This window comes from Prinia subflava, chromosome 8 (assembly GCF_021018805.1).
Source record: "Prinia subflava isolate CZ2003 ecotype Zambia chromosome 8, Cam_Psub_1.2, whole genome shotgun sequence".
Taxonomy (NCBI): domain Eukaryota; kingdom Metazoa; phylum Chordata; class Aves; order Passeriformes; family Cisticolidae; genus Prinia; species Prinia subflava.
Window position 1 is genome coordinate 18,671,012 of NC_086254.1, and position 19,348 is coordinate 18,690,359.

Sequence of the window (19,348 nt, forward strand, 5' to 3'; positions counted from 1 at the left end):
GGAGTTCACACTGACACTTGTGGAATTTCACTACTGAACAAAAGAAGTTTATTTACATTCAAAGAGATGGAATTTGTGAATAATGCAAAAATAGATACTTACTGAAAGGGGTGAAAACTTAGTTAAAACCAGAATGCCCACTTGAACCAGGCCTAGACTAGCAGAAGCTGCTGAAGTCAGTATCAGGAAGTCGCATGTGAAGAAAACAGGCAGGGTGACTGGATTTACCAGGAAGAAAGTGTAAGTTTTGTAGCAGGAGGACACTCACATGGTATGGTAAAGATTCTGAGGGAATTTGTGTCTTTCTAATTGCAGAAAGGATCTTAGAAAACACTTGTTAAAGTGCTACAGATTTTCCTATCTGCAACTTCTATTTTGCATTTCTCTTTTACTCCTTTCCACTTAGGGAGAAGACATTGACACACACAAAATATGCATGGACAAACTCCCATTTTAATACTTTTTTATTGTAGTACTATCATTTACTTTGGTAAATTTGTATCCCTGTTTAAAGTGCCTTAAAGCCATTAAAACTTAGTCTAAATTCAAGTATTGAAAAATGTACAGAGTCTAAGCACAAAAGAAAAGCTGCATAGTGAAAATACTGGAGCAGGCTGATACATTCAGGATGCCAAGTACTCAAGTGGTAACATCAGCTCATGGTTCAGGTTAAGGATAATTAGCAAGTTTGATACAGTACAGACAGGACAGGGCAATATTGATGCATTGTTCCTACCATGAACAAAGGATAGAAGCATAAATTAACTCCCAAAGTTAATTAAGTTAATGCAGTATCACTTTTGTACACATGCCATAAGTGATAAGGCAGATACTGACACTGAAATCAATCCTTTACATGCTGCTGTAATCCAGCAAATCCTGTGCGTGGCTTTTCCAGCCTCTTTTCCAGCGGGAGCTGTGACATCCATCCCCTTCAGAATCCTCACAAACAATCATTCTTGTCTTCATACAATCTTGTTTGAGTCTTTGTTTGGAATTTGTCCTGTAAGGTTTTAAAGGATGGCTGTTCCTCTGTGTAATGCTGCAGGGTTTCTGTTGGGGTTTGTGTTTGCCCACAGCTACTTCGGGTAGGAGTGGGGGGTACTTAAGGGGTCTGGTTGAATTGTACTTAGAATTTGTAGCCCTTATTTTGCCTGGTTAATTTGAAATAGTAGCAGTTGTACCCTGGAGTATCAGTGACTTGTCACATGGACTAGATGGACAGCATCACTTACCTGTGGTGTTTGTCAGAAGAGGGATTTGTTGAAGATATTTTAATGCACATTGTTATAATAAACAAAATTAATGGAATACCAGCATTCAAATGGTTGTTTGACTCCTCTCATCTGAACAATTAGAGAGTAATTTCATTTGCCTTGGCAAAGAGACTTCTAGTACAGGTGTGGGTGGACACATAAGAAAATGATTGATTTTTCAGGGGAAATTACTGCTTCAAAATCAGTTGAGCAATATGGCTAAAATGTTACTGTATTGTAACAGCACTTTTTAAATGGATGTATAAGGATGTAGAGACATTTTTGCTCAGTTGTTGCCTGAAAAAAAAGGAATTAAAAAATACTAGCCACTTTTAAAAGAAAACTCTTTTGTTAATAGTTCATGTATTTTAAGAGTATTTTTGTATGCAACTTTTGCTGTTAAAAAGGATCATTTTAAAATATATTTCTAGAAGTATGACAGCTGTGATATAAATTATTGCAAGGATTCACCAGTCATTATATGAATGGAATATTGAATAATTAAGAGAAGCAAATAGGCATTTCTCATTTTTGGAAAGAGAAGACAAGTTCTCTTTTACAAAGGCAGAATATGTCAGACTATAAAGTTCTAGTTTAATTTTTGTAATACTTGGTGAAATTCTACAAAACAACAACAATGAGAAAATGAAAGGGCTGCACCCAGAGTATAAAACCAGTAAAAGTTGGGTTTCTTGGAATGGGAACCCCCTTGCTCTTCACCCTTTTTTTTAAAGGACTTGTATGGTTTTACTGTATTGATCCAAGTGCTTGGTAAGATGTTGTGGTTGTAGCAGACAGCAGCCGTGGGAGTCCATTACAGTTCATTTCCGGAGCCCATTGGAGATGCACGTTGAGGGAATTGGCTGAGGTTAAGGTTTGATGGATGGGATGCTGCAGGATCTCCTCATCACCAGCCTGACTTCAATGTCGGGGAGGGTTTTCTTTTTTGTGTGCAAACACCCTTCCTCTGTGGCTGCCAGGTGGAGATCAAAACGCAAGGAAACCGACTTTTTCCTTAAACGAGGGTTGTCCTTAAAGAAAGAACCTTCCCATTCCTTAATAACTTCATCCACTTTTTCTGTCCTGAAATAATAAAGAAAATGCATTTATGGTTTTTTTGGGGCTATACGAGTTATCTATCTTCAGAACTGCTTTTAAAACAGAGAGAGAAATGGCATCATAAAGAGCAGAATTATTTTATGTGGTACTGAGATATCAGAGGTTGTCCTTTTTTTTATAGGTTCATTCTCCGGAGAAGCTAAATAAAGGGTGAGGGTTCATTATGTTCTTGTTTTTGTACTTTTAGGTAGACGTGGCTACAAAACCACTGCTCCAAATACGTTAGGCAGTTTGTTTCCAAGGAGAAAGTTTGGAATCCAAGCTCAAAAATTTTGCAAGAAACCTCAGTACTGTAGTGGGCAGGACAGAATTCCTGCATCTGAAAACCTTTGGAATAGGGAGGAGAAAACCTAGACTCAAACCTCAGAATGTGGAGCTGTATTACATTAAAGAGAAAAAAGACCAGAAGTAAAATAGGGAGAATTGAAAAGCCAGCTGATCCAGGAATACTGAGGTACCCAAATTGTGTTGATTCAATTCTGACAGAATTCAGATCTGAAAATCAGGCTCTGGGGCCTCAGCCAGCAGAGTAGCTCTGTGCAGATCTGAGTGTGTGATGAACAATGCACAAAAATAAACATCACCTATGTCTGGTAGACTTTATGATTGCATTAATTTTCTCAGCAGCTGATTATGGTTCAGTGTTAGGAATGACCCACTACAGTGTGTTTAAAGGTAACATTAAATTAGTCTACAAAAAAAGCTTAAAGAGCAGCAGGGAAAAAAAATAAAATGAGGCAATCCAATGCTATTAAAGTAATTTCAGGTGAATAACACATCCTAACAGACTTTCACATGCCTGCTTGGGAGCTGGGCTCTCCCTCCCATTTGGGGAAACGTAGGAGTTTCCAAGGAGCAAGTTGGAGCAGCTGAGCCTGAATTTATGTGCATAAATATGCCCCAGAGGGACTTCCCAAATGTGGTCTGGGCTCTTTGCTTTCAGCTTAGTGAGATGAATTATTCATAGTTTCATTCTTAACAGAAATAGAAATTACAAATCAGAAGCACCAGCATGGTATTGTTTGCTTATGAAGCCAATGCTAATAAAAAGATATTTTAAATGTAATGTATTGTTAAACATTGCCATTCAGTGCACCTTCAGGAGCTCTCACTGTGCTCCTGAACCTCTTGGGCTATGTGGGCACGATGGAGCAGATACCAAATAACGGAAAATTCAAAGCTACTGAAACATAACCTCCACCCTTTACTTCCAATTGTTATTTTGTGAAATTCCTGTTTATCTTACTGTACAGTGCCATGAGCTTCAGCACTTTCCTTCATGATGTTTCCATCTAGGATTGCTTGTTTTGTCATCAGTTCCACCTTCTTTGGTTTGTGCTTCTTTACACCCTCTGTAAAAGAATATTCAAGTAAACAGTGAGCATGCAGAAGGGCAGGGGCAATATGCAGAACCTGGAGGTATTTCCCATACATTGGAAAAGGTCCTTTTTTAATATTCAGGAATTTTTCAGTAGTTGTGGACAGTTAGGGCCAAAATCCTTTAAGGAGGTGTCTGAAACTCACCTGAAGGCAGCATAAAGGTGATCTTGCTAGTGCTGGGCTTTTTCTCCTCCTTTTGGGCAGGTATTGAGCAACGGAACCTGCAAAAAAAAAAAAAAAAGAGAAAAGATTACAGGCATCTAATAGCATTGAATTACTTTAATTCCTAACTTGTCATATGAACAGCTGTGAGAAATTTAAAAATGTGAGAATCACGAGAAGTTCTGTTTGACTGTAGTAACTATTTGCTGGGATTTCTCATTCTGAGCCTGGAACTGGAGGACGTTCCTGACAATATCTGTGCAGATTTATCTGTGCAGGGGTCTGGCCTGAGACATTCACTCCCTGCCCTGGCCTGAGACATGCACTCCCTGCCCTGGCCTGAGACATGCACTCCCTGCCCAGCCCTTCCTGTAGGCTCTGTCCCCTGAGGGGCCACAGGGCCCCAGTGACCCCCAGTGCCTCCAGTGAGGCTGCAGTGCCTGAGCTGCTCCCTGCAGTGTGTGTGAGGCACTGAGCGCCACAAACACCACAGTCAGTGAAACTACCCTACAGTGAAACATTTACTAAGATTTTATACTGTCATTTTTTAATGTTCAGTTCATGTATTTACAATTCTGATTGTCTGAGACCTTCAGAAATGGGAGACAAAATTGAGATCTTTTTCTCTAAGCAGTGAGTACCTGCTCTCTTCTTGCTCCAACAGACTGCGATATGTCGCTATCTCCTCCTCCAGCTTCATCCTCGTGTTCAGGAGAATTTCATGCTCTCGAAGCTGTTTCTCAATTCCCCTTCTCACTTCCAACAACTCTTTCTCCAAGCATTCAATCTCACCTTCCAAATTTTGTAGCTGCATGTGGTACTGCTGCTCCGTGGCCCGCAGCGAACGTTCCAAACCCTTTTCCTGTGAAATTTAAGCCATATTTTAAGAGTTGCAAAGTTTGTGTGTAAAGATGTTACATACATACATGGTTTCATTAACAAACTGTATTTTTACACCAGTTCTTGTAAGATTATTCTTTAAGAACAGAAGTAAAGTTTTCAAAGTAATACTTTGGCTGAGAAATTTTCCAGTAAAATCTGTGGTAATTTAAGTTCAGATGGAAGTGTAGCCATGTCTTGCATAGCAATCCACTGCCTTGAGTTTACAGATCTCTGATTTTACAGGTAAACAATGTCCAGCTCAGTGCTGTATGAGGTGTCTGTGTGCTCTTGGAGCTTTTCTGTACTGCTGAACTAAGCAAATGGTAATGATAATGAATTGATAAAATGACATTTTATCACGAATGAATTGATAAATCTGGTCCACATATTAAAATTACCATTCTGTGAATTGGTAAGGCAGAATGAGCAGGAGCTTGGTGGGGGATTATCCTGCAAATATGTGCTTGGGAGGTGTGAAAACAGGAACCATGTGTGTCTGGAGTGGCAGCCCCTGCTGTGGAACGTGTGCTGGGTCAGTGTGTGAGCGAGGGCTCTGTGAGGAGCTGCAGCCCCCAAAGCTGAGCGTTCTGGGATGGATTTCTGCTCTTTGTGGCTGTCACAGAAATTGGCTGTGGGATAGTTTACATCAAAGACAAGACTTCTTTTTTTTCTGTGAGATTTCAAGTTTCATTTCTGACTCTTACCACGGCATGGAGAGACTCGATTTCAATCTGCATGTGGTGCCACTGCCGTCGGGCTTCGCACAGTTCTGCTCTGGCTGCCTTTAGTGCTTCTGCATCTTTGTCCATTCTTTCACTTGTACCTTCTTCTAACTGCAGAGGACGTACAAAAGATAACAATATTGAAAATATTCAAATAACAATAATAAATTGGCACATAAAAATGTCTATTGTTAGAGTTGTATAAATGTGTGAAAGCTCACAGTGAGGAATTAATATTTTCTGTACTGTGTAGAGGGAAAGCCTTTATCCCACTGTGGACACATCTCTATCCCTGACACCTTTGTCCTGGAGGAATTCTCATACAAATTACCCAATTGTATTGAGAACTTACTCACTTCTGGAGTAAAGGGGCTTAGAGGAGAGGCAGATGGTTCAAGCTTCCTAGTTTGAATAGAGTGCTTTGATTTAAATGCATCTTTGATTTCAAGGTTTTGGGTTTTTTCCTTCTATCCTGTTAAAAGTAGTTTTTAAATACCATTCCTTATAATGTATGGGGTCATTTTAGATTTAGACTTGACTTTGATTTCGATTGTGTGTTCCTGCATGTAACTTCCAGAATGATTGTTTGGCTTACAGAAGTTATTTTTATTTTTTGCTTCTGAGTTTCCCTGCAAGTGGTGAAGATGTAAGCCCTTGAAACAGCACTTCCTCTTTTGCATATTTTACTGCTTTATGCAGGTTCTTATGATGACATTGACTCTAAGAAAAGAAACTTGTTAAATCAGGTCTTATGAACTAAGGTAAATAAGGATTTTGTTGCCCTGTACATACTGACCTATTGCAACTTTACCAGATAATTTTTTATCAAATCTAGATTTGTCTCATCCACAAGTGAACCCCCGATGTTTTTTGCTTCCCCCTTCTTGCCTGGGCACTGCAGGATTTGTGTGACAGGATCAAACCAATGTGCATTGGCTGCTTTGTGCCAACACAAAGATAAACTTGGCTTCCCTGCCGGGTGTGCGCTGCCGTGTGTCTGGCACTGCTGCTGGATCAGCCAGGCTGCAGCAGCGTCTGGCCTGTCCTTAAAACAAACCTCTGGGGTTCCTGCAAAACCTGAGTACAAGGTGACAGAATACCTGATTCCCCCCGAATTTCTTCACATTTGATGGCTCAAAATGGTTTTGCCATTTGATTTCAGTTGGGTTTAGAGCTGTTTGTATGTAAATCTGTAACAGCAGCATTGTGTGTTGGTAACATTTAATCAAGCTGTATGAGAGAACAACTGATATTTGCTGAAGAGCAATACAGTGAGCAATAGAAAATAGTTCCTGCAAAGGTACAGTGACTTTACTAGAGGGCTAAAATTGGCAAAGATTGCTGTATATAAAAGGGTTCTCTTCAGGATTCTTTTTTCCTCTGAGGTAACTACATGGAGCTAGAGGTTACCCTCATACAGCCTATGTCATCATCCCTTAAATCCCAGCAATAGCCCGGCTGCAGGGACAGAAAAGCCTCCTGATGAATTACACAGCATTCGTTCAGCGTGAATCCATACCCTTAACAAAATCTATTTCCGATTCTTCTAATTCACATCTTACTGCGGTAAAATCCACATCCCTTCCCCGAAAATCTGCTGCATCGAAAGGAATTACTGTACCTCATAGAGGCTGCGGGAGGAACTGTACGGCCAGGGAATGGCTCCGTACTCTGCAAGGTGTGTGGCTGTGAGGAGGCATTACCTGCGTCCTTGCTGAGCTGACGGTCTTTATCTGATTTCGGGTGATGAGCGATTCATACTTTGCCCTGATCTCTCGGCGGAGCCGAGCCGGCTCCATCCTCCTCCTCCTCCTCCTCCCATCCTCCCCGGCTGCCGGCTCCGCTGCCGGCGGCGCGGGGCTGCGGCCGCGGGGCCGTTAAAGCGGCAGCGGCCCATTTCGGGGAGCGCGGGGCTCACAGCCCCTCAGCCCGTCCTGGCAGAGGTTACTGCGGCAAGGACGGCCCTAAAAGCTGTTCCTAAATCATGTGCCGAAATGAAGATATCAATGTCTTAATGTTTTTGTTACGCTGGAACTGTGGGGTTTTATAACCTCGCAAATGTGATGGTAAGAGAGAGAAAGAAAAGGATGAAGTTGCAGCTGCCCAGCATGGAGTGCTCTGGCAAGAGGACACGGAAGGACAGAGCTTCCCAGCAGCATAGCTGGGCTGCTGGCAGTGCCACTAGCAGGTGCTTCCACCACTGTTAGGGATGCCACAGAATTTCCATCCCTGAAGATATTCGAGACTCAGTGAGACGAGGCCTCAGGCGTCTGACCTGACCCAGTGTTGAGGACTGTCCCATTTCAGAAATGAGCTGGGCTCATGGGCAACAGAAACACACAAGGAGGGAGAGGAACACTACTTACTGGTGGTGAGTAGTGCTGGTGCAACTTGTGGTAAGGGCTTTGGCTCCTCTTCTGCAGAGGGCAAAGTTCTGGTGAATGTACACTTCAGACACATCACTGCTGTCAGGAAAAGGGTCTGGGCTGTCTCTGCTGGTGTTTCTGTACCTGTGCCAGGTGTTGGTGTGCTCAGGACTCACAACATGCAGTGTATGTGGGGTTCTTACCCCTTTCCTGACAGCTCCCAGCAGGTCCAGCACAGGACCTAGTGTGCTGTGCCTCTTCATTTCCTGCTCACTGGAGCACTGTGTCATCCCCATGATCTTGTCTGCTAGGAATGGCTCTTATTTCACTTTACCTCGTGCTTATTTAATTTTTTTTCAGTTGTGCACAATATCAGATATGCAGTAAAAATTTTTCCAATTTCAACAGAAATTTAAAATTTAGCAAAGAGAGGAATGCATTTTAGGCTCTAAATGAGAATATACATCAATAAAATGATAAAACAGGCAGTAAACGTTCACAAGACACATGTCTTTTTAGAAGTCAAAGTATTGTACTACTTAAAAGTCTCCTGGTGTAAAAAGGCTTCCCTGTTTTTGGCTGTGTCTGTTGGCACATGTGAAAGGATCCCGTGTTTGGATTTTATTTTTCTTTGCTGACTGTCTTCCAGTTGATCTGGACTGAGATGGAAAGGTTTTGTTGTCCACTCTCTTTTCTACAAGTGTCTCATTTATCCTTGTTCTGGGTTGTTCTAAACCCAAAATATTGTCAGTGTTAGTCATTGATGGGATGAGAACAGTTACATAACAAAACCATCAGGAATACATCAGACAAACACAAGTGTTGCACTTGGGATGGTATAAACTAATGCTTTCTTTGCCTATCTTTTTTTTCAGGTGTAAAGGGAACACAGGGCTATGAGTTTCCTAAGACTAAAGGTAAGTAGGTGTAGGCAATTGCATCTTTCCTAGGACTTATGGAACTTTGAATTCTAGCTGCTTTCAATGTTCATATTTTATTGCTGGCTCACCACACAGCTGGAGGGGGTTGTGGAGAATAAAGGGACAGTAATATCTTAAAGCTTGTTGATTTTTTTTATTAGGGATGAAAACTGGAAAATGAGGTTAAAACAGCAAAATTATTTTATCTATTGATTACGAAAGATTATAAAAAGGCAAATCTGATTAAATGTATGCTTCATATTTCATGGTTATTGAACAGAGATTTGATAATATTTTTAAAGAACACTGTGGAAATCATACAGGTAATGCTGATAGAGTGAAGCAGGAAATACATTGCATGTCTGCAAGGAATGAAAGTGCAGACTGTGTTTTATCTAAAACATTCTCAGTACAAAGCCAAATGTTTTATCACTTCATACAAAAGAATAAAATTGTTTTTGGCTTGGAGCAAATGGATCCTTTGCCACATCAGATTGTGCTTCATATCTTCTCTTCTACTTCCTTAACATGGGATGCAACAACTTTTCCATCTACCACTTCTTCGACAATTGTCTTGATCTTTCTAGTTTTGGTTGGATCTAAACATCATGAAAAAACAAAAAATATTTGTCAGTGTGTTAAAAATGATGAACCAAAGTAGCATATTCCCCTTTTCCTTTCCAATTGTCTTCTGATTTTAATGAACTCTATGATGTAGTTAAACAGGATAACGTATTATTTGATTTATAAGAATGACTTTAGAAACAAAATTTTATTCAATCAAGTTCTTCCTTACCTTGAGAAGAGTCCAGTGACTGTGTTTGAGATTTGGACCCTGTCAGGGGTGAGCTTTCAAATGTAACTGCCTGTCCAGCACCCCTAAAAGGGAATCAGAGACATGCACTATAGCAGATGTTCAATAGGATCAGGATAAATTCCCTTTTCATGGTGACACTGATAGATTATTTACACAGTGAGCAGAATGGCTCACTCTCCTCAGTCACAGCGAGATTTCAGATCACTGTATGTGCCTCACTGTCACTTGGAGAATGTTCCACTTATTTTACCTCTGTTTTTCCTGGAAAGGATTTTGCTACAGAAAACAAACCCAAGGAGGTATTTTGTGTCAATCAGTTCCTTACACAAACTCTCCATCCAGCAGGCGCCGGTAGGTTTCAATCTCCATTTCCAGACGGGTTTTGATGTCCAGGAGCTGCTGGTACTCGGCGTTCTGGCGCTCCATGTCAGCCCTGACCTGGAAAAGCTGCGACTCCAGGTTCCCGATCTGCATTTGGATCTGTGACAGCTGAGCGCAGTAACCGCTTTCCGTTTCTGCTAAAGTGTCTTCCAGGGATTTTTTCTGTGTAAGGATATGAAATAATCTCTGGTTAAGGAAAAAATCTCTTTTATAAAACCAACTGAAGTAGCTTAAGGGAGTGAGCACAGCTGCATTACTTAGAAAGTTTTATTTTCTTTTTGAAAACACCAGTTTGAGAACTGTTCCTTGTCACTTCCCTAAATGTGATGTAAAAACTCATCTGCTTTGCGACATGCTCTTTGCAATCCAGTTAGATATATTACTGCTATTTAGGAACTAAAAGAATATAGGATTTAATCAGAAATAAATGCAAATCCTCGATTCTATGGAATAGGATTAGGTCTAAAAAGACTTTTGAAGTTGCTGAATTGGCTCTGAGCAGTCAGCAGCTTCCTAGAACGTACCATGGCGAGCTGAGACTGCAGCTCTATTTCCAAGCTCTGGAGAGTCCGTTTCAAATCTGTGATCTCGCTCTTTCCTGACTGGAGCTGCTCAGTATTGGTGGAGATTTCCCTTTTCAGCTCCCCGCTCTGAAATGACAAGGAAGAATGGGATGTAAATTTACTGGTCCAAGTATTGGACTCATTTCCCCATGCATTTTGCTGAGTTTGCTCTCTCTGGTTCTTACTTTTTCATTGAACCACGCCTCGGCCTCTTTACGGTTTTGATCGGCAATGACTTCGTACTGTCCCCTCATATCATTCAGAAGCTTGGTCAGGTCAGTCCCTGGAGCAGCGTCCATTTCCACGCTCACTTGGCCAATTTCACTGCTTTGGATGCCCTGAAGCTCCTGGAGAGATTGAAATAAAGAGAAGCTTCTGTTAATAAAAGACAAAATAGTTCTACCAAAATATAGGTAAAGAAATATATGTGATATAAATTCTGCTTCAACAAGGATCCATAGCTTGTTTCTCACACTTTCACTTAGCAAACTCAAAAAATAACAGCAAACAGAACATATAATGAAACCCAGGAACTCCCACTGGCTTAAAAAAGTGGGAGCTTAAATTCTGTTTGATGTTTCACAATTTCATGTGTCGTGTTGTGAATTCACAAAGGAAAAAAATGACCTCTTCATGGTTCTTCTTGAGATAAGCCAGTTCTTCATTCAGGCTTTCAATCTGCATCTCCAGATCTGCCCTGGTCATGGTCAGTTCATCCAGGACTCTGCGCAGACCATTGATGTCAGCCTCCACGCTCTGCCGAAGAGCCACTTCATTCTCATATCTAGGGATATATAGGGATTAAATATTATTTTTTACGTGGCCAGTGAGGTCAAATGAAAACTATTAACGTGTTTTATGTTATCTTTAATATGAAAACTTAATATGCATAATTATAGTATTATTGTTCGATAATTATATTACAAGTATTCTACAAGGAAAGAGATTTTTAATAGAAAAGAACATTTTCCTTAAGATATTAGTAGGAGTTTTTGTAGCATTAAGGTATCCCTACTTCAGTCTGAAGTCATCAGCAGCCAGTCGGGCATTATCGACCTGCAGAATGATCCTCGCGTTGTCGATGGTTGCATTGATGATCTAGAATACAAACAGTGTTCAGAGAATGATTTACAGCCCAAAGGCTTCATGGCTTTGTAATGGCTTTAAACTTTGTGTTCTACAAGGGTTTGTAGAACTGCATTCCATCACTGCCTTCTCCTTTATTCACATTAGACAAATCACTGTGTGACACAGCTACAGAACTGCTTTAATGTGCAGGAAGAGTTCAGCACATCACCAGTGCCAGGTGACACAGGTCACTGCAAGTGTCAGTACCAAAGGATTAATGTGCTCTTGCTTTCCAAATTTGTTATTTTCATTCATACTTTAAGTTAGTTAAATTAAGTGAGTTAGGGATATAAGATACATTAAATACATTGATTTGCTACCTTGTTTCGAAGATCTTCAATGAGGGGGTAGAATTTACTGTAGTCATTCCCAGATCCAGGAGTGGCAGTGCCAGGGCCACTTTTCTCATACCACTCACGGATTTTGCGCTCCAGCTCGGTGTTGGCATCCTCCAGGGATCTCACTTTGTCCAGGTACGCAGCCAGACGATCATTGAGGTTCTGCATTGTCTCTTTTTTCGAGCCAGAAAGAATGCCACCATCGCCAGCACTAGCAGGGCCAAACCCACCTCCAAAACCAGTCCCTAAGCCACCACCAAAGCCACCACTTCCAAAAGCAGCACCTGAACTGCTGCCAAAACCACTTCCCAAACCTCCCCCGAACCCACCACCCAAGCCACTTCCATAGCTACCACCCAAACCACCTCCAAAGCTTCCCCCAAAGCCACTGCTTAAGCTGCTCCCAAATCCTGCACCTGAGCTGCCCCCAAAGCCCCCGCCAAAGCCAGAGCTTGAACCCAACACAGAAGCTGCACCAAACCCTCCACCAGACCCCCCACCAAACCCAAGGCCACTGCCACCAAAGCCTCCTCCAGCACCGGAACTGGACACCCTCAGAGATCCCCCTCCGAATCCGCTCCGAGAGGAGAAGGGCCGGGAGCCGCCACTGGTGCGCACGGAAAGGGCCATGGTGCTGGAGGTGCCTGGGTCTGCCCGTGGAGGATACCACAGGGAGCAGGGTCAGCTTTATAGAGTGAGAGCAGGGGGTGTTTCAGGAGGAGGCCCCACCTCCTGGGGAGAGCTTTCACTCTGTCTCTCCCTCCTGTTTGGAGGGGATGTCAGTTTAGTGTGTTCTGACCAACCGAAATGATATGTGCCAACCCGAATTGCCAATGGGAGTGGAAATGTGGTGCCCTCCAGGTATTTGTATGAGGGGAAATGGGTGGAGTGGAGCTGAGACATCACGATTGTGTTCTGCCATGTGCAATGGAGCACAAAAGGTTCTTTTCACATTGAAATCCCTCCTAAATAATTGTTTTGTCATTGCAGATTCAGTGCTTCCTGCATTTGGCCCTGTTCTTACAGGAGTTTGCAAAGTCAGCCAAGTGATCCCTTTGATCCCTGCCTCTCAGCCTGTGTGGCAGGAATGTCTTTTTTTTCATAATGCTCTTCTGGCAGTAGCCTCTGCTGGATTCGTGCTCCTGGGTGCTTGATAGGAAGTAAGAGAAGTGACCATCAGGTGTTCAAGGGCACATGAATGTTCAGTGAGCTGCAGGGTGATCATTAATATGAAAATATAAATATACCAAATAGGATTTGGAATTGGGTTTATGTCCTAACCCTTTCATCATTGAAATACCTCAGAGTGATAGGCTTATAGTCTATAGCATACAGTCTGTAGTATATAAGAGTTTGTACTGTGGAGTTGGGAACTCGTTATTGTGTCTGCTAAATAGTTTGCTGTTATCTCAAAATAAGAAATCTGATTTCTGTAGTTGGTGCTTTTTATAATACAGATCTAAAGATCAAATGTAGCGCTTCTGGGTGCAGGTTTGGGCATGGGAACCCACCCAAGCCAGTATATTTTTCTTTTGAAGTTATTTTGATAAATGGAAAATTGTTTTTTCCTTTGTCCTGGCTTAATTATATCATTGGATTTGTCAACTGAAATGTGTTAATTTCTGATTTATCTGCACCCAGGAGCATGGGGTGCTTTTGGGGCAGAAAAGAGCGGAAGATCAAAGGTGTAAGCAGAGTATTTCTGTGGAAATGCACTGATAGCCTGGTCTCAGTGACTCGGGGCAGTGAAAGCAGAGGATTAATTCCTTGGCAGCTGTTTATGTACAGTACATAGCTCTGGACAGGTGAGGTTTCATAGAAAAGAGCTTTGTGTGTTTATGTTCTCAAGAGGAAAATGTAAACTCCTGGGACTGAGAATCCAGGTGTGGCACAGGGGCCTCCCTATGGGACAGGGAACATTATTGGCACAGAAAGGTTTGAGAGAGAGGGAGATAATTTCAAATGTGTTCTTATTGGTAAAATATCTTGGCTTGCTGTAATCCCTGGTGACATACTCATTCACTGAATGTGAAAAATATCAAATAGGCTTCTTCAATTTATTTTTTCATTTTACTACAGTATGAAAAGCATATTAACACCTCTTATTTATTTGAAAATCAGGTTTTAATGAAGTGAAGCTGCTTAATGTTTGAGTGGGAGTTGACATTCAGAAAAGGTATGCTGAACTGATGTCTTAATGCATTTTAAAAACCTAATACTTCCATTTTTATCTGTGTTGGAAGCAATTATACATTCATACCAGGCTGATTTGATTTTTTTCATCAAGGTACTTAGCCACCAGGTAAGTAAACCCAAAGTCTTCTATGCTGTGACTTACAGATTTTTATTAATGCTCCCCCACAACAACCACAACAACAACAAAAGGTTTGATATTTTGGCATTTTTTAATCCTTCTGGGGTTTAGGGTGAATTAGATCAGATTCTTTATAAATCTTTTCTAAAGTTTTGGCATCAGCTCCAGGGAACTCAGAGGCATCTTTTCTGCTGGTGCCATTTACATCTTCTCTTCAACCTCTCTGACCTCAGAGGAGACAATCTTGCCATCAACCACCTCCTCAACTATTGTCTTGATCTTCTTGAATTTACTCGATTCTGTTAAGGAAATTGAAAAGAGAAGTAATTTACTGCAATGTACATTGACAGAGTAATATTGCTGCAGTAGTAGCAGTCAATGAAGAAATATCAAAAAGCATCTTCAATCCACAGGTCCTTGAATTAAACTTTTGCTCCTCTTTTGGATATTGAGTATGTTGCCCACAGACTGTAGTGGACACTGGGTTCAATAACACTCTAGTGCTCTTGATAGTTTTGCTTCAGTTTAGCACAGACTTGTAGACCTAAAACCTTGGAACAGACTTACACCAAATTGGAAATGTTTGCTATAAAACTGGATATGTTACTTGGGAGCCTCAGCGTCCCTGGGCAGCCAGCAGGGAGAAGCAGATGCTTCTGCAGTTCTCCAGAGGGGAATTCAGCAGCTCTCTGTTGTTCTCTTGGCTGTCTGAGGACTCACAGAATCTCAGAATGGGTAAGGTGAGTCTGTGATTTTACACTGGGCACTGGAATTGTGTATATAAACCCAGGTTTGTACAATCCCCATAGGGTAACCATACAGTACATTGCTTTCTTGACATGAGATTCCACTGGCTGATTATTTGCTCTGAAGCTGTCATTTTATATCAGGCTACTTCATTCCATAACATTTCAATAGGCAGCCATCAAAACAAAAAGAAGTTGGTGGGACATACCTTTTTCAGCCTCTGTTACCGTCATTTCTAAGTGCCTGTTCAAATTATAAATTAGAAAATATAAATATATGGCAACTCACATATTGAAGAAATACCCTTGTGCATTTCCTATGTGTTTGATCAGGGCAGCTAATCCCCTTTCATCAAGACATTTAATCAGGAGATAACTCAGTACAACAAGTTCTCTCAGAGTGAAACTTGCTAGGCATAAACTGTAGGTACAGTTAATCTGCAGATTCATCTCTGCAATGCCAGGACCTCAGCTCACGCAGGTACACCTGATCTAGTTCCTGAGCCAGACCAGCTGAACAGCTACAATCTGGGGGGAAGTTCCCCTCTCTGCTTAACCCACACGGACAAGTTGATCAAAAACTGCATTACTGGTGTTCCTGGCATGTGAACATCTCCCCAACTCCCCAGCTCACAGAGTGACAGTCTGTAGGCTGGGAGAGCCCCTCTCAAAATTCCACAGCAGCTTCAGCAGCCCAGCCTGAACAGCAGCCTGCTCGGATTCTGTGGCTGAGAACTGGGCAATGGCTTCCCCACCCCAAAGCAGTTGGAGAGAGGCAGATTTGACCCAAAACCCAAACCAGCACGCAAAGCCATGTGTGTGCTCACTCGCTCTCCTCTCCCTCCAGCAGCCTGCGGTACGTGGCGATCTCCATCTCCAAGCGAGTCTTGACGTCCAGCAGGATGCTGTACTCATGGTTCTGAGCCTCCATGTCAGCTCGGAGCTGCCTCAGCTGGGCCTCCACACTGGAAATTGCTCCCTGGATCTGGTCAAGCTGGTAACTGTACCGTGCCTCTGTTTCAGCCACAGAGCCTTCCAGCGTCTGTTTCTATAGTCCATGGGAAGAACAGTGACATATTATTATTTTTCTGTGAAAATAACATTTTGATTGTAAAGCCCCCATTTCTTTATTTATCTGTGTAACTCTCTGCTATCCACAGTCCTTGTTTTGCCTTTTTTTTTGTTTTTACCATGGTCAGCAGGGACTGTAATTCCAGCTCCAGGTTCTGGAAGACCTGTCTCCGTTCTGTGATCTCTTTCCTTTGGACCTCCAGCCGTTCAACGTTGAGGGCAACTTCCTGGTTCAGTTCTGCTGTCTGGAATGAGGAATAGAGGGACTGTGAACTTCAGCCAGCCATGACTGAGGGCTGTGAACTTCAGCCAGCCATGACTGAGGTTCTTGCTGGTGTTTAAGCAGTTGACTTTACCTGCTTTTCAAAATGCTCTTTGGCTTCTTGGCGGTTCTTCTCTGCCATTTCTTCATATTGCTTTCTCATGTTTTCCATGATAGCTGTGAGGTCATTGCCAGGAGCAGCATCCACGGCCACGCTCACAGAGCCGCTGGCCTCTTTGCGCAGCCTCTCACGGTCCTGCAGCAGTGGGGACTGGGTTAGCACCGGCTGCAGGGACCTGTCACACAAACTCAACATCTTCACACAGAGGACTAATCCTTAATAGTACCTTGGGGCAAGACAACTTAATCGCCTTGTAAATACTGTTTAGTGCACCTCATCTTAGAGCAGTTTACTTTAGAGCAATAAATGTTATATCATAGATAAATGCATCATAAAAATGGTTTCCTCAAAACCAGACCTCTGGAATCAGGGCAGAAGTCATGGCTCCCATTTGTGTACTTTTTGGGGCAGCAATTCCTGAAATGTAAATTTTTCTTAGCATAAACCTTCACTCCATCATTCCTGGAATGGAGGAGCTTTCAGCCTTTGATCCCTGACAGCCTGAATGTCCCTCAGGGCCACACACGGTTATGCTGCTTCCAGGAAGGATAGAAATGCTTCCTAGTGAGGTTGTTTGTGTTTGCCACTCAAAACCCCTCTCCCAGGCAGTGGTCAGCTGCTCTCACCTCCTCGTAGTTCTTCCTGAGGAACACGAGTTCCTCGGTTAGACTCTCAATCTGGGACTCCAGGTCAGCCTTGGTCAGGGTCAGGTCATCACGGACGCGGAGCAGTCCGGTGATGTCGCTCTCCACGCTCTGCCTGAGCAGGTGTTCGTTCTCAAACCTGTGCAATACAGTGCCTTTTGTCATCATTGAAATGCAGCATTTTGGAGTAAATGGTAGAATCAGTAACTACCACAGTCATTGGGAAATTTTCATTAAACTTAAACACTTCTTGGCACCGATTCCAGTAAGTGGAAGCTTTCCTAAATAAGAGGAGCATGAAAGAGAATTGATACAAAATCATGGAACTCACTTCAGCCTAAAGTCATCAGCAGCCAGCTTGGCATTGTCGATCTGCAGGACAAGCCTGGAATTGTCCATCTGGGCAGCAGAAATCTAAAGGGAATGGTGGACAAGCAATGAAACTTTGCACAGAAAATCACACTTGATCCTTTCCTGGGAATGAATACTGTCAGTGGGCTTTCATCCTCCTTCACTTCATCTGTCTGTTGGTCAGCTGGCTTTACGCTAACTTCCATCTGAAGTGCATGAAAGGAATTAGGGATGTCCAAAAGACAAATTGTCCTGCCATAAAATAAGTGTATCAAATAGTTGGGATGAACTGCTCTCTGAAGGGATCTGCTTTTAAATGTTGGAAAGTAGAACTAATAAAAAGTAAAAGGCAAAAGACTGAAGGAAATTCTGGAAACATGATTTGACAAACCTGTCAGTTGATTGTTGGGAATATTTCATTCTTTCCAGTAGTAATTTACTATTTTAAGAAGTGGTCTTTAATTTTTTTTTCTGATTGTTTGCCCTTCTTTTCTAGAAAACCTATTTGAAATAGACTGTTGCTAAACTATATTTAAATATATAGATTACCATTAGTACTTTCTCTAATTAAAGCCACCTAAGGCAAATTTCATAGAGCTTATTAATTTTGAGTCACATATTTTTCAGGGATGAGATTACTCACTTCTGCAGGCATATATCTGGTATTACAAATTATCTAAAATCTGTCACTAATTTGTAGCTGATCAAAATTAAACTTTTTCTTCCCAGCTAGGCCAATTACAATTTGGAAAAGTTCATTTTCTACAACAGATTATTCTGTATCTCACAGATGTATTTATCAAGGACTTTATGATCACTTACCTTATCTCGGAGTTCTTCAATTGTTTTGAAGTAGGAGCTGTAGTCCTGCCCTGCCTTTATGGTGTTCTTTTCATACCATTCCCTGATCTGCATCTCAATCTGGGAGTTTGACTTCTCCAGCGAGCGCACCCTCTCCAGGTACGCAGCCAGGCGATCGTTGAGGTTTTGCATGGTTGATTTTTCATTGCCAGCGAGCAGCACATCGCTGCCAGTGATGCTGAGCTGGAGGCTCCCTCCCAGGCCCTGGCCAGAGCTGGTGCTGGTGGATATGCGGGTGCCGTAGCCCCCGGCTCCCCCGTACACGCTGGGCGCCTGGATCTTCTGGATGGACATTTTCCTGGAGGTCAGGCTGCTGACGCTGGGTGCGGAGGGCTGCACACGGCTGCTCGTACCCCACTGGATGCTGCGGGTGGAGAATGCCATTGTGCTCTTTGTCTTCTGGACTGAAGCAGGTAAATCAGCACAGACAGGGACGGCAACGAGGAGCTGAGTGTGCCCTGTGCACCTTTATACAGGTCCAAGAGGAAGCACAGTGGCTGGAAACCCCACCTATGTTGACGCAGAGTGTCCCTGGTATCAGCACAAAGAGCACACAGGATATTGCTCCCCCTTCCCGTAATTAGAAGGGGTTCTCGTCTGTTCGTCTGTGTTTGAGGAACACTCCCTGGGTAGTTTGCTTGCTTTATTATTTTGTATAACAGATAAACAAAAAATGATCCCTTGAATCATTTATAACCATGTACCTGCAGCCAATCCTCTCTGAAGCTCTTTGGAACAAATGAGTAGGTTCTTAGCCCCCTGTGCAGTGCATGAATTTAAAATGAGAGCTGCCTGTATGTGACAAGAGACTTAAAATATTTATATTTCTGTTTAGTAAGCAATAACTTGGGCCTCAGGATAGTCTAGAACAGTATATAAATTATTAGAAAGGAGGCAGCTGTACTACCATGTGAATTCAATGCATAGTAAGCACAAACCAGCAT

General features: G+C 42.3%; 3 protein-coding genes and 1 long non-coding RNA gene across 5 annotated transcripts; 1 reads left to right on the forward strand and 3 right to left on the reverse strand.

Moving 5' to 3' along the window:
* Window positions 1–141: 141 nt before the first annotated feature.
* Window positions 142–7,349, reverse strand: KRT222 (keratin 222). Of its 2 annotated transcripts, none has more exons than XM_063403812.1 (6): window positions 7,225–7,349; window positions 5,504–5,632; window positions 4,559–4,779; window positions 3,900–3,976; window positions 3,622–3,727; window positions 142–2,339 (listed from the first exon to the last, which is right to left on the reverse strand). In XM_063403812.1, the coding sequence occupies exons 1-6, from the start codon at window positions 7,318–7,320 to the stop codon at window positions 2,126–2,128; spliced, it is 843 nt and encodes a 280-aa protein (XP_063259882.1). In that variant the 5' UTR covers window positions 7,321–7,349; the 3' UTR covers window positions 142–2,125. The 2 variants fall into 2 exon arrangements, with proteins under 2 accessions (XP_063259882.1, XP_063259883.1); XM_063403813.1 differs by having other exon boundaries at window positions 7,143–7,281.
* Window positions 7,072–16,070, forward strand: LOC134553755 (uncharacterized). The gene is made up of 3 exons (XR_010081155.1): window positions 7,072–7,199; window positions 8,763–8,804; window positions 15,942–16,070. It is a non-coding gene; the product is annotated as an uncharacterized LOC134553755 (long non-coding RNA).
* Window positions 8,920–13,240, reverse strand: KRT12 (keratin 12). The gene is made up of 8 exons (XM_063403810.1): window positions 12,017–13,240; window positions 11,584–11,666; window positions 11,196–11,352; window positions 10,754–10,915; window positions 10,530–10,655; window positions 9,950–10,167; window positions 9,604–9,686; window positions 8,920–9,406 (listed from the first exon to the last, which is right to left on the reverse strand). Exons 1-8 carry the CDS (start codon window positions 12,662–12,664, stop codon window positions 9,309–9,311), a joined length of 1,575 nt encoding a protein of 524 aa, XP_063259880.1. The 5' UTR covers window positions 12,665–13,240; the 3' UTR covers window positions 8,920–9,308.
* Window positions 14,374–18,893, reverse strand: LOC134553752 (keratin, type I cytoskeletal 20-like). The gene is made up of 8 exons (XM_063403811.1): window positions 18,366–18,893; window positions 17,524–17,606; window positions 17,175–17,331; window positions 16,522–16,683; window positions 16,285–16,410; window positions 15,922–16,142; window positions 15,304–15,338; window positions 14,374–14,647 (listed from the first exon to the last, which is right to left on the reverse strand). The coding sequence occupies exons 1-8, from the start codon at window positions 18,786–18,788 to the stop codon at window positions 14,550–14,552; spliced, it is 1,305 nt and encodes a 434-aa protein (XP_063259881.1). The 5' UTR covers window positions 18,789–18,893; the 3' UTR covers window positions 14,374–14,549.
* Between the last annotated feature and the right edge of the window lie 455 nt (window positions 18,894–19,348).